This window comes from Microtus ochrogaster, chromosome 6, assembly GCF_000317375.1.
Source record: "Microtus ochrogaster isolate Prairie Vole_2 chromosome 6, MicOch1.0, whole genome shotgun sequence".
Lineage (NCBI taxonomy): Eukaryota > Metazoa > Chordata > Mammalia > Rodentia > Cricetidae > Microtus > Microtus ochrogaster.
Genome location: NC_022013.1, coordinates 28922367 through 28949151, shown reverse-complemented (window position 1 = coordinate 28949151; position 26785 = coordinate 28922367). Strand labels below are relative to the sequence as shown.

The following is a 26785-nucleotide window of genomic DNA, read 5'->3' as shown; positions in this document are numbered from 1 at the left end:
TGGGGGAAATCTCAGAGGCCTCCACTCCAGACGAAGCACTAAAAGTAGTTAAGGACTGCCGAGAGTGAGAATTAGTCTGCAGGGTGAGTTCCTTAAGTAGTTAAGTGATACAGTTGATCCTAAACACACATAGACACACAAGGACATAGACGCAGACACAATCACCTATACACGCTCCTACACAGACCTTCACAACATACACGCACACAGCACCAAACAAACTCAGTAGGTTATGTGTGTGTGTGTGTGTGTGTGTGTGTGTGTGTAGTATAACAATAATAGTGAAAGGAAAGAAGGCCATGAATTTGAGAATTAACAGTAGGTTGGACACGGGAGGGGTTCTGGGAAGAGAGGGAGTGGGGGAAAGGATGTAAAAATGGTATTCCTGTGGAACTGAGCAGGAGTGTGTGTGTGTGGGGGGGTGGTAAGGTATTGTGATAAAAAGAAACGTGTTAACCTTGTGAAAGACAATCCTTGTTTTCGTTTCTCTCCCTTCATTGATGAATAGAAAAGAGTGGTACCAAATGTAGAAGCATTCCTTCCAGGAAGCAGAACTCACTTGGGCAGAAAGGGGTTTCTGATGCCACTGCTCACAATGACACCTGCATAAAACCAAATGAAACCAAAACAAACAAAAACAATCTGGGAAGCTTTTTAAGTCCAGTGGGGGTAGTGTTGCATAGGGAAGCCACGCAGCTGAGCAAACTGGTATATCATTTGGGCCTGAGCTCCTTATCATAGATAGCAGGAGTTGGCAGACATAGCAGAAAGTTAGTTTGGTTCACTTGGTCATCTGAAACGAGCATCGAAGCCTCGTACCAGCTTAGTCGCTGTATTACCTTGCCAGCCCTAATGTTGATCAACCCAAGGGGAATCTGTGTTGTCATCTCTTGGGTAAGAAAATTATTGATGATTTGGGGATGGATGTGTCAATTTTGAGTCAATTGTCTCAAAAGGATATTATAAAGGAACAACATTTAAGTAGTTTGAGACTGTTTCCCCTTACAGGAAAATTGAGAAGATCTACCAACAGTGTAATACGTGAATTAAGGAAGTAAGCCATTGCACTGACTTTGAACGCTTTTTTTTTTTTAACTTCCTGCAAAGAGGACCCTTTACAGTATTTTTGGAGAAGTTAGTAAAACCGAATCTGACATCACCATTTAGCAGTGCAAGCAGCTAGCAAGTGGTTTGTTCTTAGGGTAACAGAGAAGGAAACCTGCTCCCCATCTGATAAGACACAGTGCAAAGTGTGCGTTCATTTCTTACTTTGAGTTAGCTTTTACAGAGTCCAACTTCTAGAGAGATAACCATTATTTTGCCTTTCAGGGGGACGCGTGCTATTTCTTAGGGACACAGCTGATCTCCAGATATGACCATCTATTTGTGGCTCAAACTTCTGGCCTTTGGCTTTGCCTTTCTGGACACAGAAGTGTTTGTCACAGGTAAGCATTTCAATATTCATTTTTACTTCGTTGTGTTTTGTTCCTTTTGCGGGGAAGGCTGGCTTGAAATGAATATTTTTAAATGTTGTGTGATGGAGACTGAAAGTAAGAAGGCCCACTACTCCGTGGTCAAGGCTGTGGCTCAGAGGAACATTGCACGGCAACACATACAGCATATGCTGTTTCTGTTCAGAAGACATAACTGTTTGGGGGGAAGAAGGCTCAGTTTGATAGGAAAGTCTCTCTATTTTCCAACTGTTCGAGGATGTCGCTAAAGCAACAGACCTGAACATGCGTCTATGACAGTCAAAGGAATTGTTAAATAAGTCAGTTTTTATGCTTTTGGGCAGAGTAGGAACAGTTTACAATCGTGAGACAACTTTGGTTGTATGGTAGCCAGTCTCTTCAGATGGGAGGTGACTTCCTCAAATGTTGATGGCTATTAAAATAGGGTCTCTAATGCTTGGCTGCAGAAAGGCTCACAGATGAGTGAGATGCTTTCAAAAATTTTAACATTTCATGTAGTTTACCTCGGTAGACATTTTGAGTGAATTATTTTAGTTCCTCAATAATGGTTCTTCTGAATTTTGCTGTGGAAATTCTGGCAAAGCCACTGCCCTTCCTGGGTGATGGGTAGATAGCTAGATAGCACAGCTCTGAAAAAGGAAATATTAAAATTCCGAAGAATCACACAAAGTCTGTGTTCTGGCTTTCTTGCTTAAGTTAGAGATCTTCCTACAAGTCTGATCTGGTCAATAGATATGTCTTGAATTGTTTCAGTTTGGGATGTGAGTTTTGTTAATTATTAAGTGACTAATAACATTTCTCTTTATAATATTTAACCTAAAGCCATCCTTTCTTTTTTTAATCAAAGGGCATTGACAATGAGTCTTTATAGAAATTTCAAGATACTTTTAAATAGGAAGAATATTAAATCTAATCACTATTCAAATTTATTAATTTTTTTTATGCTTACTGCTCTTTCGTTTTCCTGTGAGAGTCAGGGCACTAACTAGCTGCTGAATGTGTCAAGTGGTTAAATTATTTTTTTGGTCATCTATGACCTGGAAAGGAAATGCAGCCAGAGAGAACTTTTTGTTGTTATTATCACAATAAATTTGTTATGCCTTTAATTGTACAGAGAAATTTTAAAAATCTGCTTCATAAGCTATGAATTTGCTTGGTTTAGGTTTTCAGCATAAAGATTATTTTTTAAAACTACATAGAACTGCAGAATCTTGTCATAATATGCGAACAACTTCTCATGTTATCATCCCTCTAAAATTTTTGTACTCTATAAAAAATTATGGAGAAGAACTTAAGGTTATACATAGGCATTTCATCATAAATCAACCTACTTCGACTGTAATCCCCTCTCAGGGTAAGTTACCAATTCCTTTAAAATGGGTATGAAAGATACCTTCAGGCCTCGGAGCAAATCACCCTCAATGTTTTAAATCAGGATATTTAGTATTTTTAGTAGAAGAAATATATTTGAATTTGTCATCAAAGAGTGCATGAAGGGACTAGAAACCCTTAAATCAACTTGGCTAAATATTTTATTCTATAAGTAACTAGATGGAAATAGATTATTAATCAATACACAAGTTTACCACAATTTCTCCCAAAACACTGAGGGTAAATACTTCTCTAAAAAACATTGGTAGTCTCTCTAAATATGTGTGCTTATTTTGAAAAATACATAGATACAATAACCATATGTGTTAGAAAACGGTGTTTTTAGCATTTCTAGACACATTTTAGACTCAGTTTACACACTTGTGAATTTATTATTTGAATTTATGAAAGCTTTGAAGGGTACACTTTTTTATTAAGAAACAAATGACTTAGATATCTACTTATTTTATCTCTGCATGTTAAATTAATTCAGTATCTATAGGAAATAAAATTTTAGGCAGCAGCTTTTTGTTAAGTGCTTTAGAAAAATAAAGAAGTACAGTAAAACAGAAATGAGACATCAGTGGAAAATTCACACCACTCCAGCATGTTATTTAACCCCTAAAATCTGCAGCGACCAATGTCAAATAAATTCTTACAGACCAACAGTGATGCTGTGTTCATATTTACAAGATGTCTCTGATCCCCCTGCTCTCTGACCCTTTGTGACAACAGTTGGGCACAGGATGCTTGTTCAAAACTTCTAACTAATGCTAGGGCATAAGGATGGTGTAGAGAGTGCAGGTAGGGTGCAGGGGTTTTGCCTCTAATGAAGTCCTAATGCAAGGCCTATCTGCCACCCATCAGCTAACGGCTCACAGCGTCTTCGGTTGTGCCCTCAAGAGTGTGCAGTGAGTTCTGTTATGAGTCAGAACAGTGAAAACTCACTTCCTGAGCACAATTCTTAATTTTCCATCAACATTAAAGTATCTAATGTAACAAATATGTACTTGGCCTTGTACACTGCAAGCATTTGATAGAAATTATTTATTGAATTTGAAAAGCACTCTAAGTTCTGAAAATAACAGGAGAGCCTGGGCTATGGAAATGGCTTACTATTTTTTTTTTTTTTTGAACTGCTAAAGTGCTTTCTGTGACCCTTGTCGTTGCTGGAATGAGAAAAGTGTTTGTTAGAGGAAAGGAAAGGTGGATTAGAAATGAGGGGTTCCTCTCTCCCATGGGGCACTCTGAGCTCAGGATCAGAGTGGGGTGCTGCCTTCTCCATTCATTTTGGTGTCTTCCCAACGTGACACGCAATGAGCGTAGCACATAGATGGTTTTACACTGTCCGTGTGCACATACATACGTGTAGATATGCCCACATAACACATAAACGAAGTGCCTTCTTTGTGCGTTGCTGTCATCTCTCATGTCTGCCTGGTGGGCTCTCCACACACTTAGCTGCTCAGTGCTGTGGTTCCGTAAGTAAGTGTTTCAGCAGGGCAAGTTTTCCTCAGTCCAGACTGATTACACCCTCAGTGCTTGGGAGCTTATTTCCAGCCTCCAAACCAGTCCTTCAGAAATAGAAGCGCTCTTTTCCACAGTGAATTCACGCATGTGTTCCACAGACTGAAAAAATAAAAATGAAAAAAAAATATGTCTGTTGAGATCTCATTTCCAGGCTTCATTATCTTTTGTCTGTAACACGTGACAGATTTTTTTCCCCCACTAGTATGAATCTCGTTCTTCCTTCATATAATTTAAAGTATTAAAGCTAGGACAGGAAGGGATCTTGAGTTTTCCTCATTAGCTGTATTTTCTGTTTATAAAATGTCAGCATGTACTGTACACAATCATGGCATTGATTCGGCCATATGTGCAAATAGCGGGTGTTGGTCTTCGTCCCCTCTCCTATTTCACATTCCTCTTCCTGAACAGCTTCCCCTCCCCTTCTCTCTCCTCCTCTCTTCTCCTCCCATCCTGTCCTGTCCCCTCTCCTCCCCTCCTTTAATCCCCTCCCCTCCTTTTCCCTCTCCTCCCTTTCCCTCCTTCTCTCCTTCCATTTCCCATATTTTCCATGACTGATTCAAAAAGAACAAGTGTGTTTTTGTGTGTGTGTGTGTGTGTGTGTGTGTGTGTGTGTGTGTCTATGTGTGTGGTTTCAGCATCCAGTTCCCTACGCCCTCCAGGCCTTTAAGGTTCCATAACTCCCATTTCCCCTCCGACACTTTCTACCACTTTTCCCTCAAATCTGTCAAGGATTATTTCAATTATTGTGATGATGACAGAGATAAATGAACCAGTGGTTTTTAACTGCCTGTATCCTACATGAAAGTAGAAACTATATATTATATCTTTCTGAAATTCTATATCCGAATTTTTATCTGAGATCTGGTTAGTTTGTAAGTATCTTATGGAACTCCTTGATAAAACTGTAGATAATGATGATGATGACTATAGAGAAGAAAGAGGGGAGGAAGGGAGAAGAGGGGGAGAAGGTGTGGACAGGGAGGGGGAAACCTCAGAGAGGAAGGACAGAAAGAGAAAATAAGCAAATAAAAGGCGAACTGAGAAAATGGAAATAGAAATTTTGTTATGGTCGCATTAATTTATTTTTAATTAATGTGTTTACACTTTGATCCTTCTTTGCTATTTACCTTTTTCATATCTATTTGATTTCCTGTTGGGAAGAATATCCCTGACTTCCTAGAAATGCATGTTTTGAGACTATTTTCCCTTGAAAGTCTCTTGCTAGGATCTTGTTGATGAGGTCCATTCTTCAGAGAAAGATGCCCCCAGAAAGGGGAATCATGAAGGAAGAGGGAAGGCACAGACGTAGCAGCATTAACCTGTGGGTCAGTCTTGCTAAACACTAGTTTGGGTGCTCGTGTTGCTGGTCTGGGGTTCCCTTTAAAGGTGAATGGGAGAAACTGAACACACAAAGTTTGCTGAGTGCCTGAGAGTCATTTCTCCCATTTAGTGGGACAGTAGACTCTAATCAGAGTAGACAAATAGTGTATCTACCAGGGTGATTCATTTTGTTGGTGTATATGACATTAATAAAGACATTGTCTATTAAATTATTCATGCAGAAAGAAATTGTGATGAACTCAATTTCTCTCCAAGCAAACTACTAGTTTTTCGGTACTGGACACCAAACCCCATAGCAGTTGCCTATCACTGAGGGATCAGCAAAGCTTCTCCTCACACACAGATGGGACTTCTTAGAGAGGGTTACAAAACACAAGTTAAACATTTCAGATTATTCACTTAGCAGCATCGTATGATATCTGTTGATGTATAATATCCAAATACACAAAACTAAAAGTTGCAGTGGTCATTGGATTTTGTGCACATAACCTTAGCCATATTTAGTTTTATGAATAAATGCAATTGAAAAATGGTCTAATTCTTAACAATAAGCACTTTTTAAGTGTTCTTACAGCCACTGGTAGTTTTTAAACTTTATTTTGGAGTTTTAGTGTCACGTACAGTACAAAAAAATCCAATTCCTTCATGTTTTCTCAAACTAGTCTGGGGCAGTGTGAGCACTGGGAAGCATCTGTTGGATTAGTTCCTGGCCACATGGTGAGGTGAGAGCCCCTTCAGCCAGATGCATCTTGAGTTTTTCTATTTCTATTTCTTTTATTCTTTAAGAAAGAAGTTTAGTTATTTCTTGGTAGCCAATGGAAATGTCATTTGTAAGATTGCTCTTGAGTCAGCTAGAATTAGTTTGATCAATGATCGCTCATTTGCATAGCATTCTGATTAGCATATGTACCTTACTCTAGTTCCTTATTCCTCAGTGGAGCAGGGACTAAGGAACAGCGTCACAGTAGAAAATGACGGATGAGAAGTGTCAAAGCGTCCCTCTGTGGCTCCTTGTGTTTAATAAAAATGAAAGCAATTAGCACTATGGACACAAGTTTTGTTGAACTGTCTGCACATCTGGGGCTTTATCTATTATTCTAACTTGAATTCTTCTAAGAAAAATATCTTTGTCTCTCAAAAGCTGGCCATGCTTTCCTTTCATCTGTGTGGGTTTTTTCCCCCCTCAAGTGAACAAATTATAATTGGTTTTCAAAATTTATCTCTAGTGTCATATACCTGTAATGGCTTCCCCTCTCCACTCCATTCTATGCCAGTCTGTGGGGACTCTGTGGGGAGTCTCTAGGAGCATTCTCTCTTCCTTTCTGACGTTCCTCCTCTCCCTCTCTTTGCCCCACTTCTCCTCCTTTCTCTCTGGACCTACAGAACTCCTGTAGCCATCACTGGATTCTTTCTTATTTACCATGGTTGATTGGTCTGCACTGCTCGCTCTATGAAGGGTTGGGTAGTCTCTGAATGTGACCCTGTGACCCTGTTCTGTGTGTATAAAGCACTTACCAGGTCATATGAATAATTTGAATCCTGCCCTTTTATTGTTGTTGTTTATGTAAATTGCTCTGAGATTTCCTATGTGGTAGGAATGTCAAGAAAGAGAAGAAACTGTGCAGATGCTAACATTATGCACCCCCTCTTTATATCACATTCTATGAATAAAACCCTCTCATTTCTCTGAGTAAACCATTATTGTTTCAGACAAATTAGAAATACAGACATAAACAGAGTCAGAGTAAAATGAAGGTGAGATTTCCCAAACAAAGAGAAGTAGATTATTGGCACCCAAGACCTAAAATAGTCTTCAGTATTTCATTTAACTAGGTCAACTCAATCCATTCATTTATTTAATCCGGAATCTGATGAATCAGATTTTGGTGACTGAATTCTCCCCACAGCACCCACGAACGTCACACCTTCCACCAGTCCACATAAAGTCTGTGATCAGCAGCATGTTGGCTAAGACGAGATTATGAGTCTTCCGTTTCCCACTGTAGACTCAACGGTTCTTACTCAAAGCAGTAATGTACTTTGATGAAGATAATTATTGGCAGTGATAACTTTCTATAAATACATTTTTAAGTCACTATTTTAAGACATACTACTCAACAAACAAATTAACAAAACGTATCTCTTCTACTTTTGTAAACTGTCTTCAGGATGCCAGTGCAACTGGATTTTTTTTCTCTGTGTGTGTGTAGACACTTGAGTGGAAGATGTTCTAGAACCCACAGCGTCTGTGCAGGTGATTGCATGCTTAATGGGAAAAAAGATAGACACTAAAAGGAACTGGCAACCACTGGGATTTGCCATACTTGTTTTGTGATTTCTTTTCAGCAGAAAGTACTTACATGGAGAAAAGTCTGAAGAGAGACATCCGTTTTCCTACCCCATAAGCAGCTCCTGGCTTAATGTGCATTCCAATGTAACACTACACAGTCATTAGCAAGTCACAAATTAGGGATTGGCGTGGAAACGGGGAGACCTCCATTTTACCTGGGCTCTGTCTATCAGTCTCTTTGTTTAGTGTTCAGTCAGTCTTGCTACGGTTCCAGCTTGGAGGCTGACAGTGTTCATATGTAAAACACAGCAGGAGGAAATGGTAACTGGCCAGCTAAGAGCTCCTCCATGTGCAGCATGAGCCACAGATCCACCCACTTGGTATAGCTCCTTCCATGCACCATTGCCCACTGGGTCTCTTATTCATCTTGGGCAAATCTAACTCATTTGAGATTCAACTCTGTTGAAAAGTGCAAAAAGCATCTTTGATTAATATGTGTTTCCTAACTGATTCAAAAGTAATGTGATGAGAACCCAGGAGGCTGAGAGAGCACAGGGTTGAGTCTCTCTGAAGGTGGGTATATGAGGATTTTCCCCCCTCATTTAACTTGCTTTTGAGATTACACAAAATGAGAGGCACTGAGTAATTTACTAGAGTGTCTAACTCTTTTTTGTTTTGAAGTGCAAGGGAAGTAATTTGACCTTTGTTCAGTACCTTGATCATGGAAAACACACAGTGTTCAGGAAGTACAGGCACCAGCTCATTTTTCCACAGTCACCCCCGGCCACACCAGAGACATCCCACAGAGGCATTGCCCACATTTCCACTCCAGAAACAGGTAGGCTCAGCTTCAGGGGAAGCAAGGAAGCAACATATTTACTGATGCCTTAATATAATAAATACAGATTGCCCGTCAGAAAATTGTAAGTCACAATTGTTGACTTTTTCGACATGGACTTATAAATACCCTTCTTACCTCTAAGGTCAAGTGTGAACTTATACCCTATGATTCTTGAATATGCCTCATTTCCAATGACCTGGGTCGTTATGACCTGAATTTTATTATGGATACTTTAGATATGAATACGACATATAATAGAGGCTTGGAGAGATAGTTTAGTGGTTAAAAATCATACAATGGCTAACAACCAGTTAATGGGTTGATTCAGGGTCTTGACTGTGAGAGGGAGTGACAAAAGGAAAGGTTAGCAGATAAACAGGGGCGGTGTGTGGGAGCTATGCCTGGTAGCACAGACTAGATGGTGGTAACATCAGATCCAGTCATGTACAGAAAAAGTCAGTCTTAAAATCTAACCTAGATTCTCCTGTAGCCCTGCTGCCAGGAAACTGTGGAAATTACACATCAAGATCTCAGTTTCTTCAGGTGTGAAATGGGAATAATAACAGGAAATATTAAGTGAGATAATCTATTCGCTGAATCAGTTGCTTTCAGAGTGAGGAAATTGTTCTAAAGAAGAAAAGGCACCACCTCCATGCAAAGGGAGATCACATTTGAGAAAGGAGAAGTGATTGAGAAATGGTCACATGTTAATAAGGGCTATAGCAACCATTCAATGGCGTAATATGGGAGAAGGCCAGATGCAGGAGTGCCTGTTTCTTTAAATGCAATAGTCAAGGAGGATCTCCTTGAGGACAAGTCATTGAGCCACTGGTTGACTGACATGACAAAGAATATGAGGTGATTAGAGTTTGGCAAGCAAAAAGGTTAAAGCAAACAAAGTAGTGTGTTTAAGGCACAGAAAGGTCAAGTGCAGTGTCATGGTAAGCAGAAAGAGGAACGGGAGCAAGTATAGAGTTCTCCATAAGTGGAGCATGATGGTGCACACCTTCAAACCAGTACTTGGGAGGCAAAGGCAGGCAGATCTCTATGAGTTTGAGGCCAGTTGGGTCTACAAAATGAGTTACAGTACAGTCAGGGTTACATAGTAAGACGCTGTCTCAAAACAAAACAAATAGAATTCGACATGAGGATGCTGAGAAGATGCCATTTGGAATCCTTAAGAAGAGGACTATCTAATCTTATTTGTTAACTACACTATTCAGGATGCTGTAAAGAAAATAGGTTAAATGTAAACCAATCAGAACAGGAAGAATTGGGGTGTGTGTGTGTGTGTGTGTGTGTGTGTGTGTGTGTGTGTGTGTGTGTTGGGGGAGAGAGACATTTACATGGAACTGAGAAAAGTAGCTTCAGGAAAGGGACATGAACATGGAAAATGATGCTGAAGAGGACTGCTGGGGAAACAAGGCAGTCAGTGAGAAGAAGAATTTGTCTTGTATGAGTGTGATGGACAGAGCACATCTGCTGGTGTGCACCGATACATCATTTAAGTGCACATAAAATTCCCAAATCCTTTCCCTTCTTGAAGGTGAGGCAGAGGAGTCATTGCGACCCCCTCTTTGGTCTGTGTTTTATTTTCATGCACTCTGATGAAAATAGTTAAAAGTACCTTTTACTGGAGACATGGGGCTTTGTTGTAAGATTTTTGTTGTCGTTGTTGTTCCTGTTATTGTTTAAAAGGTTGTTTCTAAACAGATTTTAAAATTTTCCATTTTGTTGAAAAATTTGGAACCAATTGACTATCAAGTTGGCACGTGTTAGGTAGGCACCAATACCCTTGATGATTACGAATCGTGCCCATGGGAATAAGCCCTTAGTCAGGTGCCTAACATGAGACATGCAGCATTTGACTTCAGGCATCGTAAAATTTTGCTCGTTTGTTTTTTGAGTTTTTATTTAAGTACAACGTGTTTGCATCTTCAATGATAACTAGTTAATGAGAGAGATAACTATGAGGAAAAAGAAGAGTTTTCCAGATAAGTAGGCAATGGACCAGTGCCATATTCTCAAAGGAGATAACAATATTTAATGTGCCAGTAGTATATTCTAAAAGGAAATATCTATATTTAATTTTTCTTGCTCTAATAATAAATACTAAAATTGAGGAAGAATAAATGAGGAAAGAGAAGTAATGCTAAGTATCTGTATGCTTGTTTCTCTACAAATTACTTAAATATACAATTTTGCAATCTGCCATTGCTTGGAATCAAAACCCAGGTCCTTAAGTGCTCCTGGCACATACCCTACCACTGAGCTAAGCCTCTAGGCCCTTGGCCAGTCATTTCCATAAGGGAAGCCACATGTGTCTAAAGTCAAAGAAATGAGTGATCTAAGTGTTTGGGGCACTTATTTTGCTTGTTGTCTTTTTTATTAAGTTTAAAGCAGACACTAGATGCTTTGCCAGTTGTCTGTGATGTCATTTCATATGTCTCACTACATGATGGAGGAAGACATATGAAATGACACCGGAGAGAAAGTAATGCAGTCTTTTCTTACTGCTCTTACTTTTCATAGAGCCATAAAGGGCAGCCTGGGCACATCTGCTGCAGCCCTGTCTGAAAGAATAGTCAGTGCAGCAAATGAGTGAGGAGGGATGGAGGGAGACAAATGCTCCAGTGTTCAAGAAATCGAGCATCACACATGCAGTCTGTGCCAACTGCTGCAAGGTAGAAAAACCTGCATTGCATAAGCAGTGACAATGTAAACGTAAGGTTGGGAAATGCAAGCAATCTGTCCCCAGAAGCGTTAGCTCTACCACACACCCCAGCACTATGTTTTTGGTTGGAGTAAAAGTGGGAGGTAGAGATATCATTCTGTTGAAATGATAGAGGAGTGTCTTCTCTATAAATGTGAACAGCTGTGGACGGCCCCTGCTGGGTGGCAGGCAGTCTTAGCCCAGATGGAACCCTTCAGATACTTACAGGTTGACGTATAAGAGGAAGTCACCAAAGCCTTTGAAAGAGCAGATTTTTCTCTTTTCTGAGCATAGACAGTGGTTTGTGAGGGCAGCGAGAAGGCATGGAAAAACCAACATGGAGGATGGCCAGTGGGAGATCAAAGACCAGTGGCACCTCAAAGCGCTGGAAGCAAAACAAGTCGGATACAGCATGAGGAGGACTTCAAAGATGGGGAACGAGATCATAAAACTTGTTTGAGCAGTCAAGTCTAAGTGTGCCAGTTTTGTCACATTCTGTTTCCGGGAGTGCTGTAAAATTGGAGACATTTTCTATGCATGTCCATTTAGTTATACATAGCTTCCCATGTATCTCAGTCAACTTGTAAGAAAATAGGTGTATACAATGCTCAAACCCAAATTCCTTTCCTCATTCTTTTAATGGGACCCATTCTCTTAGCATCCATTTTAATATTTATGCTTTTAAATTTGGGGTGACTGCAGAAAATCAATGTGAAAGCTTTTCATAAGACTAACGGGTGGGATGGTACAAGGGATAGCACACTATTGAGTGTTTGGGAGTTTATAAAGTGGTTGGAATTCTGCTGTTACTAATATGTGTAGCTTCCACTCGGTTCTTCAAGAGTTGGGCCGTAAGGTGAAATCTTGCTTTCAACGCAATCGATAGTTGATATGTTATTATTTTAAATCAAAAGAAAAAAGTAAATGCCCAGCAATTTTTATGCAGATTCCTATTTTTAAATCAATCTGTCTTGAAAGGCATCTGCGTTAAGAACAACAGTAAAAAAAATGATGAATGCAACTCACAAAGCAGGTTTTGTACAAAGCCAGGCTATGTTTGGTCAGTGTTCATAAGAAAAAAAAACTTGTCATAGATGTATCATTTAATCAAAGACAAGATTGCTATAACTTAGAAAAAATATTCACATAAATGTAGTTTTGGCAAACAGAAAACCACACTCATGGGTTTTTAATTTTAATTATCTATGACTCTATCCCCATATATTAAGTTGAAACGGAAAGTTTAGTAATTTTAAAACAAATGTAAAACAAACCTCATTTTACAAACCTCTTTTGGCTGGAATTTCCTTAGACAGTCTCATTTCTAGGGAGATCAGAATGTGCGCATTACTCTTGGCCACCATTTAATGGACTGAACACCTGAATCTGATGGAAAAGGGCCACTTCCTTCCCTGGCTTTCCTAATTATCCTCTTACAGATATGTGTGCTTCATGCTTGTTGGGAAAGTGGCCAGAGTCTAATAAGGGCTGTCATAACTCGCAGTTAACTGTGGTGTTTTCAATGGCTTTTCAAATTAAGTACATTTTTTTTAAAAAAAATTCTTTAAAAAATATTGAGAGCTACATTGAAAAACATTAGGGCTACAGATGTTTTCCTTTATAGTGTTAATTGATTTAAGGTCCATCAAAATGTTGTTAAAATGTCCAGAAGTTCACAATAATGATGGCACATGGATCAGATTAAAATTCTTCTTATGCAGGAAAAAGAAAAGAAAAGCAACCCCCAAACCTTATAGTTTGTTCTCCTCCATTCAGATAAGTTTGGTGGATGGATTACAACAGCCAAGTCATAGTTAAATTTTTACTCTTATTTATTCTCTTATTTCATAGTAAATAAAAGAGAAATAAAGGTGTGTATAATATATAAACTGGTATAGATTCTCAGTACAAGTTTTGGTTTTGTGAAGATAGACAACTATACATTTTCTATTTTAATTTGTTGTTTTGCTTTACAACTGTTCCAATGTACTAATGTTTATTTTATTATTTCTTTGACTTTTGAGATGATAATATAATTGCATCATTCCCCGTCTCCTCCTTCCCTCCATGTACCCATCCTTGCTCTTTCAAATTCCTGGCCTGTTTTTCCATGAATTGTTGGTACATCCATATATGCATCTGTACATTTAATTTTCTAAATATACCCTGCTCAGTTGTGTAATGTTATTTTAATGTATGTTTTCAGAGTTGACTGTTTGGTACCGGATAACCTACTGGTGTGTTGTTCCCTGGGGAAGGCTCTTTCCCCTGTTCTCAGCATTGCCTGTAGTTCTTTGCTTAGGGCTGAGACCTGGTGCCCACCACCCCTATACTTCGGCACTTCTGTTGCTGATCTTGGTCAGCTCATGGAAGGCAGTTGTGTTGGTGAGATTTTATGCATGTAGCTCCAGTTGTTAAAATACAGTAGTATCGTTCAGTCCTTTGGTTAAACCCCTCTCTAAAGATATTTTAATTTCCTTTCCTCTTTCTTCCTTTCAACCACACTTCCTTGGTATCAGAGAATAAAATAATAAACTCTGTAACGTGAGAAAACGAGGTGAAGGAAGGTCTCAGGAAGTCCAGAAGAATGTGTGTATAACAGTAGCATTTTAATAAAAGCAAAACTGCATTTTATAGAAAATGACAAATATTAAAATTAAAATTACAAACACCTACTATTTCTTGCTTAAAGGTATTATGAGTTACAGATACATGAGCACTGGAGGAAATATGTTTTAAGGAGAAATCACAATGAAACGGATCTATCAAAACAATTCAATTAATTCAATAGTAGTCTTTTGTTTTCATGGCTTATTTCTCTTTTACTTTCATGGAGTTTGTATTGTGTAGATGTAGTCAAATGAATTATTTTTTTGTACAACATATAATGGGATAGGAAGGAATGGGAATCTCTTTTATGGATATCACTGCTTCTAAATGACACATTTGCATGGAGTTTATTGAGTGATGTATATGGGGTTCAAAGGGAGCATCACATAGTTTATAAAAATTTCAAGAGTTCAGAAACATTTACAGGTGAGAATATTGTCAGTTACAAAGATAAATGAGGATGGGTTAACAAGTCAGTATTACCATGTGTTCACTGGGAGAATTATGCACACACCCACAACTGCATGAGCTAAAGGCAGTTTGCTGTTGTTTCAGAGACACAGGCTCTAAGTCATAGGTATCCACTGGGCAGAGTTCTCTTTAAAAGAGATCCCTGCAACCATGTAGGTAACGATTTTAAATAATGTCTGTTAGGACAGAAAACACTAATGGTTAGAGATGTGTTTCTACTCTTTGTAAATGGAAGAAGTCAGGATATGCTATCTCCAGTTTTTAAATTAAAAATATTGTTGCTTCTCTTTCCTTTCTACCTCTGTCCTTCTCATCCACTGCTCGTCCTGGTCCTGGTACCTGTTGCTAAAAGATGAGGGCCTAGTACAGATGCAGTAGTCTGCTCTGGGACCACTGAGGTATCTTAGATACCAGACGAGCAGCTGATGCCAGGCAAAGCAGCCAGTGTGCAGAACTCTGTTCTGCAGCACAGGGCTATCTTCTCATCCATTGCTCCACCTTCCCTGAGGAAGTTAACTGACATTGTGTTTTGCAAGAAAGTCACGTCATGGAGGCGGGTTGCAGAGTGGCTACATAAGGAAGTCTAGTTTCTGTGAGGTGGGAGCTGAGGGCTCAGACACTGTTCACAGTCTTCCAGATGGGTGTCAAAACGGAGGCACCACATCCTGTGACTAAAAATCTTTAAAGGGTACAGACCCGTGCCTTACAATAACAGAAAAGAATATTAGACAAGGCGATGAGTCCAGAAAAGGGAAACAAAATTGATTTTGCCTAAAATGGAAGTTCTGTTGTTTGTGTTTATAGGATGTGTAAAGTCCACCCCAGGATGAAATAAGAACATGTTACTCAGATTGCATATAAGTGTATCCAAGTTCAGGTTAAATGCTTCGGTTTAGCTTTTCCATAAAGTGAAGTTTATGCTGTGATCTAAAACATATAGTTACTAGAGAGTGAAAATTACCCAGGTGTCCTTGTTAATCAACCACTCTCATTTAAATAAAAATAATTTCTTGTAAATACTGCCCTAAAATAATACACACCTGAGATGAAATGTATGTGTGCATGCCCCATTTACTAGTCAAAATCACTTATAACTCCAATAAATAGTGTTTTCATTTCAAATTCTCTTGCTATTTCTAGATTCTGACTGAGTCCGGAAGCAGAAGTTACACAATACTATGAGAAATCTTTTTGCTTGTAGTTTTTCCTCAATTCCCACCAAAATAGAAATACCAGAAGTCAGTGGAAGTCAACTTTTTGCTGAGTTCTGTCTCTTAGGCTTTTTCCCAGGTCCAGATTGCCAATGGGTGGCTTCACTCAGCCTCTGACCAGTTAGAGCCACTGTTCAAGAGCCATTGTCTCCCATCTCCGCCCTCTTCCTGAATGGATGCAAATGTTCTTACCTTTCCCATACCGTTGACCCTTAGACATTTCTGGTAGCATTTCTTTCATAATTAGACAGAAGTGTGTGTGTGTGAGAGAGATGGAGGTAGGAAAGAGAGTCTAATTTCTAAGACTGAGTTCTAGACCTGAAAAAATTTGTGCAAAAGACTAGAAAAAGTTGAGGCTTCTTCATAGATCCTGGCAGATGGCTTTGTAAAAAAAATTGCTTGCCTCAGTTCTTCCTAACATAAATCTGAATTGCCCTTCGCATTAAATTTCATCATCATAAGAAACATGCTACTTTCATAGGTAAAACTACTGCTATTTGTCTAATTAACTGTTATGTGTGTTATTGCTCCCGAATTCTTATTAAATCATAATGTGTTTTGTATTTTTCCTCTTTGAGATGCTTTTGACTGAGCTTGGGGCCTCATACTTGCTAAGCATGCGCTCTGGTTTGAGCTGTTTCTCCAGCTGCAGATGTATTTTTAACACTCTTCATTATCATTTATATTTTCTCTTCTGTGAACGTGTCACACGTTGTGGTAAAAAATTTTATATGAAGTTGTATAAAAGATAAATATGCATCTGAGGACCAGGTGTGTTAGACTCATGGCAACGGCCCGAGGTCACAAGGTTTTCTGCTATGGCAAAGCCTGAGGCTGTCTGGGCTTGTGTTCATCTTTCTTTCAGGAAGAGTCTGAGCGTATAGTTTCTGGAAGGCACAGAGAAACGCAGAAGGGTAATCTAGACCCCATTCTCCTTCTTCCTAAGAAGGGAGCCCACAATAAAATGTAGATGACTTCCCAGTGTTGTTCCCCCCCCCCACCCAGTGTCTCATGAGACTGTCCATCTTGAAGCCACTGCTAGTAGGATGATTCAAAATGTGGCATCCTGCTGCCGTAGGGTTCTGCGGCGTTCTGCCGCCCTCGGGTTCTGCACCTGCTGTGCTACCCTCAATCTTCCACCTCTAACCACACATGCCTCTTTGCTAACTTTCACACCAAGTCTTTGAAAACAATACATTTAGTAAACGCCTTGTCTTTTTTGATTTTTTTTCATGGTGGAGTTGAAAGAAATCTTAGAGGTCAGCCATCAGGGCCAATGTCTGTAAGGCTCTCCCATCCATCCTCACTATTCCAACATTTTCCAGGCTATGTTAAGGAACCCAGTCAGAATCCTTCAACTACTCAAAGGAACTGAAATTTGTGTTTTCAAAATCTTGTACTATAACCTGACCTGAGGCTCTCAGACCTTTTAGTCAGGATTCCTTGAACAGTCTTCAAAACAATTTCATCCTCAAAAACAACTGTGGATTCTATGGTTTCTGAGTGCGTTATGTGTACTTTACTCTAAGGACAACAGTTAAAATAGATGTTTTAATAATAACAATAGACTCAATATGTACTAATAGAAATGACAAACATACGAAAAACATTTAGTAGACTTAGTGTTGCAGTTATTACAAACTTTTTTGTTTTATTTGTTTTGTTTTTTTATTTCCAGAGGTGGTTTCTCCGTGTAGCACTGGCAGATTTGGAGCTGCTCTGTTGATCAGGCTGGGCTCAAACTTAGAGATCTGCCTGCCTCTGCCTTCAGAGCATTGGGATTAAAGGCATGTGCTACCATACCTTGCCTTTTTACAAGTTATTCTTCTTCTTTCAACTGTCTGCTTAGAGAAGTGCCAGGATGCCACACTTGCTTTCCTACCCACCTTCCTGCGTGTGAGATGCTTTATCATTTCTAGAAAGATCATTTACTACTGAGAGAATGAGGGAGACAAAATTGCTTTTTGGTATTATCATAAAAATAATAGTATATGTACTACTCAATAATCCTCATTTGTAATTCAGAGAATGCATGAGAGGTGGCTCTTTGGGATACCACAAGTGTCTCGAACATGTTTTGAAAACACCGACTTCAGCCATGAGGATGAGATTATGTCCCCAGAGCAGCATGGAACATGGCAATACTGCAAACATTTGAACATGTTTGTGACATCTTCACTGATGTTGTCCTTTCTTAGAACAGAACATCCTATGCTTGCTCTTATTTTCTCTTTGTTCTGTATCTCACCTTCCATATCTCCATCCCCTTCCCCCTTCAGCAAAATTCCAGTTCCTTCTCCAGTGAAGGACACTGGAAACAGCACCCTTAGGACCTGGTAATTTGACTGAAAAAAAAAACCCCACATAATATCTTCCCCAAACTGTCTCTTAAGAAGTTAGCAAGTCCAAGCTGATTGGCTGGCTACTCATGGTATACATGCAATTGTGAGACACAGTTATGGATTTCAGTGTGATGATTTGATTCCTATGATTATCAATGAAGAGTAATTAGCATACACATAACCTCATACAACCATCTTGTCTTGTGAGAACACTTACAGACCTTTCTTCTGTTTATTTTGAAATGCATAACTCATTACCATGAATTATAATCCCCTCACTGCATAGCAGAACACTGGTCCTAAGTTTCTTCCCATCTACTTGGAACTTTGTGCCTGTCAGTCTCACTTGGCTCCCCATCATCTGATAATCCATATTCTACCCTCTCCTTTTATGGAATCAACTCTTTAAAATTCTACCTACGAATGAGACCACTTGTTACCTCTGTGCTCGGTTTATTTTCCTATAGGTCAACCCATGTTGTCATAAATTATAAAATTTCATCCTTTATTATTTCTGTATGACAAACTGGTGATGTCGTGATTAGCTTATCCAGATGTGAGCCATGTGTTTGATCCATGGTGGGTTGCCTATTTTATTAATAGCGATGACCTAAGAAGAGTGATTATCAAAACAGTTGGTAATAATAAACATCTACTGTACTCAAAGGTGTTATATGTGATGAATATATTAACTCATTCACCTCATTTTGCAGCAACTCTGTGGCAAATGAAGATGTTTTTATTTCGGGGTTACATAATCTTTAGTTAATAAGATTTAGACAGTTGTGACTGTAAATTGTGACAGTTGTGACTAATAAGAGATGAAGAATAGATTCCAAAACACTTGAAAGACTCATCAGTCTCAATATTTTTCCAAGATCATGTTTTGATATGTATGTGTGCATACATAAGTATAAAAGTGACCATTTTTATCATTTCATCAGAATCTTTTGTAATTGTTAACAGTGAATGGATTTCTGACTAAAATGTTGTAATTGGATTAGATTTTTGATAGAAATGAGAAACATTGAGGGAAATGGAAAAAAGAAAGAAGAAAAGAGAAATTCAGTAGGATTATTGAAATCCCTGAAGAGTATGTCCCTCCTCATGTTTGTCTGATTTTCAGCTTTGTGACTGGCCACAGAACACTCTTTTCTTTTCCTCCAAGGACAATGTTAACAGACACAGCTGAGACTTTTAGCTCTTCAGTTATATTTCTGTTTTCAAATGTCAGTCTATTGAAGTATAGCATCAAAATATTTCAGTAAGGAACGGGAAATATTAAAATTTTTTTCTCAAGTTTGAAGGCTGCATGCATCTCAAAGCCTGATTCTGGGCCAACGACTCACTCTCCCTTATGCAGGAGTCACTGGGCAGAATGAACACCGTGCATACTGCATACTTGTGAATTGCAGAGCGAGAGAGCCTGACCTCAAACCAGAGAGAGAGAGAGAGAGAGAGAGAGAGAGAGAGAGAGAGAGAGAGAGAGAGAGCCTGTGTCCTACTTCCCAAGTCTCCGCAGTTAGGAAGTGTGCCGGACCCCTGAGCCCAGGATCACCTTCTCGTGAATGAAGACACTCTGGTAGCACAATGGCACTGCAGGCGAGATTGAACTTAGCCTACTTCTTTTGTGTAATTCTGCAATACCTGGGCCTGAGCCCTGCTGAGTACACCTGCTCCCCTCTGTACCTAGCTGAATTCCGTTCTTTTCAGGCTATTAGCAGAGCCAAAGCAAGCTGCTAGTGCTTATAATTTGAATGATAATGGTCTTTAACTTTTTCTGTTTTTTTTTTAAATGTAGAGCCGTCAGGAGCACCATTAACTACACGATCCCATTATCTAATTAAGCAAGCTTTAAAGTCTTCCAAATATAAAAAGGCACAGATGGGTTTGTTGAACTAGATGCGCTCAGTCCAGTCCTCAGTCTGAGTAATTTCTCCAGGTGCCAGCAAGCTTCTGGCAAAAGCTGAAGGAGTCCGTCGAGTTAGACTTGGTTTAATGAACGTGGTCTGAGTAAGGACGCTGGAGTCTTGCAACTGCTCTCAATCAGATCTAGTGTGGTGACCATAGTATGTAAGTTTGCTATGCAAAGTAGTTTGTGGCCATTGAGACAGCAGACTTTAATAGTCGGACTTCCTGAATCAGATCTCAGCTCTGTCTTCATTCGTTTGGGAAGTTAGTTAAGCATTTTGTACTCCAGTTTCACTAGCTCTAAATGATCATTTCTTGATTGTCTACTTCATAAGTACTAAGGAGTAAAGTGATTGGCCACAGACAGATGCATGCTGCAATCATTATCACTGCTGCAATATTTTTAGTCATTCCTTTAAGTATGGCAACATGCTACCTGGCAAGCAAAGGAGTTCACACAAAAGAGCATGCTGCATGTTCAAGAATACAAGAAAAGGAAGTTTCCTGTATTAATAATCACAGTAAACAATTTAGTATTTCTAAATGCACATGTTTTTACATTCCACATGCTTTTTTGTCATCTAAGGGACAGTTTATATAACAACAAGAATATAAGGAAGAAGCCAAAATACAAAATAAAATTACTTAAGCGATTTTCTACTACAGATTTTATCAATTTGTGTGAAAGTAAAGGCACACATACACAACCTCTCAGAGAGTTGGCCTGTGGATCATGGAGGGGATTATGGTCTTTTATTTATGCCTGTGCTCAGCTGTGAGAAATAGGGAACAGAGCATCTTCCCATATTTCAAAGGAGCTGTATGAGGATGAGAAGTACTTGGCTGGAAGTGTTGCCCGAAGTTAACTCTGCCATAGTTGAGAAGTGCATTTATAGTGCTAGCATTCATTTTAATAGAAAACGGTAGATCTAAAGATGCTGTGAGTGAGAAAAACAAGGTGTCTACTTGTCCTTTGGAGGGTAAGTCGAGGCATGTGTCCTTGTAGGTTTGCAGCCGAGTCGTGAGGGCAAAAGGCAGACGCTGCTACTCACTTCTCAGTAGAAAACAGAACTGCTTTCCTCGCTTTTTTAGTAGTGTTTTTCATAGTAGCTAAGAAGTGGACATGCTGAAGACCGTCACATGACTTGATGCAGTCCGGTGAAGATGTCTTTAACTGCTTGCGAGTGTTCTGAGAGCCCAAAAGGCTCTCAGTCAGGGTTCCGAGCTGCTCTGGCCTTCCCTTTAGAGGGCTCCTTCAGCTTGCCTGTGTGAACCTCTCTAGTAGTCGCTTGGGAAGACAACAAACTCTCTCTCTGGTCACCTTCAGCCTTGATTGTTATCTTGAGAACCAACACCCCACTCTACCACTGCGTTGGCCCTGCACAATAATGCATCTTTCAGTTTTGTGCAATGCAAACATCAGTCATGGGTTTTTGATGAAAAGAGAAAGACTTTGGTATCATTGCCCTAAGAAGATGGATTTAGGCCTCTCATTTGGAAAGTTTCTTTTGGATCTGAAGGGGTTAGAAACAGTAACAAAAAAGTTTTTTTTTCTAGAGATATACATTGTGTTACTCATTATAATTTTAATGGATGGCATTTGACATCATGCGTACTCTGAGGATTGGGCATAAGAATGAAATAGGTGAAATGGCAGATCCCCAAATGTAGTATATTCCGCTGAAAATGGCAGCACCCCTGAGCCAGACCCTACCTGCAGGTAAACTAATTTTAATCCTGATGTCTACAATGTAGTATCCTACCGAGTGCACCTAACTACCTCCCCTGGTTTCTCATTGTCTGATTGGTAAACACAACAGAAGTGTGTAAAGATGTGCAAGGCCTAGTAACAAATAGCACAGCTCAGACGGTTGAGTCTGTGGGGTAAGTAAGTTCGGACTGATATATTGAGGATAAATGGCAGAGGGCACAGACAGAGGATCATGGGTTTGAGGTCATTGTGGGCTAATATAATATTATCCTGTCTTTAAGATAATTTTATAATAACAAAAACATGGATGAAGATATAGATGAATCTCTTTTCCGCCCTAGGAAGACAATGTGTGTGTGTGTGTGTGTGTGTGTGTGTGTGTGTGTATGTGTTTACTTACAAAGAATAAATTACCACTCAATCTGCTCAAGTACTCACATTTAAAGATACAGGACATCTATTTACACAGACTTGAATAATAGCAGTAAAACACGTGGATGTGTGACTTGGAGTGAGAGAGAAGTATGTGTGTCGTGTGTGTGTGTCTCGTGAGTATGTGTGTGTGTGTGTGTGTGTGTGCACATATTACAGTCTTGTAGGAAACAGAGAGTGAATCAATGTAGATCATGATCATAATTAATATAGATCGGTGATCATGATAGCCTCAGAATAGATTTCTTGGTCTTAATAGGTCTTTACTGAACTAAAGGCTTTTGCAGATTACTTATAAAACTAGCCTATTTTATAAAAAAATGAAGAGAATTGAATTATTTAGTAATCTTACATTGGTGCTGTGGTAAATGTAAAATTACAAGAGTGGTTGTTAACTTGTGACTCAGGTGAGGCTGGGATGAAAGGACGCCCTTTAGTGTGGGGAAAGAATAATGGAGAGGTGCAGGACAGGCTGAGTCCTCCAGAGTGAAACCAACGGCATACATGCAGCACCCCATGAGCTGTATGTATGTGTGTGACCTTGGTGTGATGGCTTTTCCAAGGCATATTTCCACCATGAATATACTTTGAAAATACTAGGTCCATTTTCATTTGTCATTTTTTTTTGTTTTACAACATAGTAGAGAAAGTTTATTGAAATTGGATAATTTTAAGTGGTATTTTATAATATATACTCAAGAATATGGAGAATGTATGACATTGTATGATCAAATCTCACGTTAAAATCACTTTGATAGAAAATTACAAAACAAGAGACTTGTTGGAAAAATCAAAAGAACAATAAAGGAAAAATACAATACACCAGCTTCTATAGAAGTGGCCGGGACTCATTACAGTTAGACTAGTACAATATAGATAAATGATAACTTATAGTATCTGAGAGCAAGGGTAGAAAATTTTTCAGTATGTTAATCACTTTATATAAATTAAATTGTTCTTTACAAACAAAATCTTACCTACTCTTTTAGGAGAATGTAACTAACTAATCTAAAGTTAAGAAAAGTTCAATGAGCAAAAATCAAAACTGAGAGGAAGAGAAAATAGTGAACATTTTCACTCTGGGCTACATCCTTAAATAGACATACATGTGGGCAAAACCAGCAGTGCACATGAAATAAAGATTTAAATATTTAAAATAAAAATTAAAAATTAAATTTAAAAGTTGAACTCATATTTAGTTAAGAAAATTTTAAATTTTTATTTCATGTGCATTGGTGTTTTTGCCCACATGCATGCCTATATGAAGGTTTCAGATTTCCTGGAGCTGGAATTACAGACAGTTGTGAATTTCCATGTGGGTGCTGGGAATAGAACCCCTGGTTCTTAACCACTGAGCCATTTCCCCAGCCCTAGTTAAGCAATTTTATTCCAAAAAATAAAAGACAAGACCTCTCAATAAAGTTCTATATATTGCAATATCAGTTATCTTTCTGTCCAGATGTCATATGAGGTAAAATGCAATGGAGTGACAGAAACAGAGGCTAGCCTGGGGTAGAGCTGTGTCCTAAGCCAGCCAAGCATCAGCCCCTTCTCTGTCACTACATTTGGGGTGTCCTTGCTGCTTACCTGCCACATTGTCTGTCTCCTGAGGCCGCCACACACTGGCCCCTTTCATCAGCCTTCTAGAAAAGGACAGAAAGGACAAATTGGCAGTAATGCTTTTGTCTTTCCTTAAGAGGCTGAAACCTTCCCCAGAGATTTATTGGGCTAGAAATGTATTCCATGATGACTCATTGCTAGAAATGGTGGGAGAGGTATTGGGAAATATAATACATTTGTTTTAAAGACTCTATTTTAGAGTGAAACATGGAAGAATTAGGTTCCAAATAGGTTTGAAGAATGTGCTGTGCCTGTTAGTTGCCAGAGCTGTGACTGACACCACCTCATAAGGCCCTTTTGTATGATGATTTTCCATAATGTACAAAGACAAAGGAAAAAATGGTATTTTCTTAAATGGGAGTAATTCTTGACTGAGGAACCTGTCCACAGAAGTTTTGAAATCCAGTGTTTTGTCTTAGCTGCGTGGCTGATGGACTGAGGGGTGGGATCCACCATTCACTTCTGTGCTAAGGAGGTTAGCTAACTGGAAAGTAAAGTCAGGTCCAGCAAGACCATAGACAAGAAAAACCCTGGTCTTTGTCTTAAAAATACGTATACAAATGGCAATACATAGCACACCGTAAAATGTGTAAACATATTTGTAAGAGCCAGGATATCCAGAGAAGTGAGACAATTTAGATCCTAAGATTTGCAAGGATTATTATGTCACAGGCATTCTAGGCCTTGGCCAGGATGGAAGAATATGAAAATAAACCCCATGATAGGGAAGTGAAGCTTGTGGGACTACATCTGTGTGCAGAATTAGAACATTGCCCAGGCGTTATCCTGTTGCTAATCCTTCATGCAGAAGTGCAAGTTAAAGTACATTGCCCTAGGAGTAGAACACTGAGGTAAACTCTTCAGGGGCAACCGTATAAGAAGAAGCATTAAGCAAAAAACAGACTTGATAGCATAGGGTGACCTTTTATTATTTTATAGAAATACATGAACAAAGTGTTATAGTGTCTAAAATGATTGACATGTAACAGGGCTTTGAAGACAGTGTAGAAGTTTTCTTCATGAATACAGAGAAAGGATCTAGGACCTAGAAAAAAATAAAAGATGCTTAAACCTAAGAAGTGTGGACTTTTGTACCAAATGCTGTAATCAAGATGCTGTGGGATGGAGACAGGAAGAAGGGCTGAGCATTGACAAAGGTCCCTGCACTTGGAAGGTAATAAATAACAAATCTCTTCACATGGTTTGGGAGAAAGAGACATGATCAAGGTTAAGGTGAGGCTGGATTATGAGGAATTAGGAAGACTTGTACCAGGGTAGGGGGTAGAAGAGGAGGGGGGAGGAGGAAGAGAAGAAGAGGAAGAAGAAGAGGAGGAAGAGGGAGAGAAAGGAGGAGGAGGAAGAAGAGAAGATTCATATATTTTTCAGGCTGGATGACAAGTGTCCTTGGCTGAATGTGAAACTAGCTGTGCAGAGAAAAGCAACTCTGCAGAAACTCTGTAGAAAGAAACAAGGGAGTGGCCACTGAGAGTCTGGAGTCCCTGTCTAGGACTGTATTCTTTTTCTAAGAAGGAAGTAAGAGGATTAAGAATTCCCTAAACGGAAAATTGGGAGAGGAGAGCAGACACCCACCATCTATACCTAAACACAGCAGTAAAATCCCCAGGCAGCAATGGCATGTTTCACCGGCTGTTTGTATCGGTATGGTAGGCAACACGTAGCATCCAAGCTGAAGAACATGAAGGCTTGGTACCCAGCCTTCTACAAATGAACCACTTTCTGAAGCCACCTAACAGTGGCTTCAAAAGGTTGAGCTTAAGACAAGTGTAGAGGAAGAGGTGGTACTTAAAGGATTTATGAAGATAACCAAAAGGAGATTTTTTTTACATTCTTAATATACTTTTTAAAAATGAGTTCTGTAGTTTGAGGAGTCTTAGGATTGGGCAGTGAGACCGAGCACACTTACGAGATGGAGGGCGGCCACTGTAAGAGGAAGGCTGTTGAAAATCAACAGATAGAAAGATGACCCTCCTCCATCAGAAGGCACTAAGTGCAGGTGAGCAGGTGTGAGCCCGGAAAAGGCTGGCAAACTGGCAGAGCCAACACACTCAGTGACGGCGAAAGAATAAGTTCTACGGATTAGTCACTGCCAAGCAAACTCGCGAATCTACCACAATTTGAACCCTGATGATGACCTTATTCATTTTTGTGGCCACTGTGAAACCATTTGTGTCTTTCTTTGTAATATCTGCCTAGTGTGCCAGTTTGGGATGTCACTCCAGTCATGGTATTTGAAGCAGAGCCCATTTCTAATCTAGGATTTCCCTCTGCAAAGCAAACGATCAGCATACCTCTTGACACAAGCGAGAGAGCTATAAAATCTAGGGTTTTTGTTAAACGAAACCTAGGGTCTTTAAAGCCTGTTAAATGATGATACCACTTTACCCAAAGTACCACTTCTTCCTCTTCTCTTCTTATGTTCCATATCCCGAGAGTCTCATTTGGTGCACTTTATCAGGTACGTAGGTGGACTTTCTTTTAGACTTTAGCATAAGGATGCAGATTCCAAGAGGCTTGTCATACTCCAGGAGGTAGACCTGCATTCAAGTATATATTGACAGTACTAAGTGGACTTGATGGGTTTTACAACAAAACAAAACATGAATTTGGGAGGCCGCAGTAGAGAGAGAAATTAAATAAGAAGGAAAGAGGAGGACTTGATCAACAATTTGCATGCACACATGAAATTCACTAACAATAAAAATAATCGATACATTTTTTTGCTTTTCTGATGTAAGAGTTTCAATTTAGAGCTGCCAAAATACTTCTTCCCTCATGTTAAGATGTCATAGGCTTTTATTTAAGATTTGTCCATCTTCTCCCTCCTTCTGTTCCTCATTGGGACTTTGGGAGCTCAGTCCAGTGTTCCAGTGTGGGTCTCTGTCTCTATCTCCATCCATC

At 39.3% G+C, this 26785-nt stretch overlaps 1 protein-coding gene across 1 annotated transcript in view; it reads left to right on the top strand.

Annotated features, from left to right (window-relative positions):
• The first annotated feature begins 1188 nt into the window (after positions 1-1188).
• Positions 1189-26785, top strand: part of Ptprc (protein tyrosine phosphatase, receptor type C) — a 110971-nt gene continuing 85374 nt past the window's right edge. Inside the window, exons 1-2 of the mRNA XM_026780000.1 lie at positions 1189-1252; positions 1330-1445. Coding sequence (XP_026635801.1) covers positions 1373-1445 — 73 coding nt within the window. The 5' untranslated portion in view covers positions 1189-1252; positions 1330-1372. The remainder of the gene's footprint in view (positions 1253-1329; positions 1446-26785) is intronic.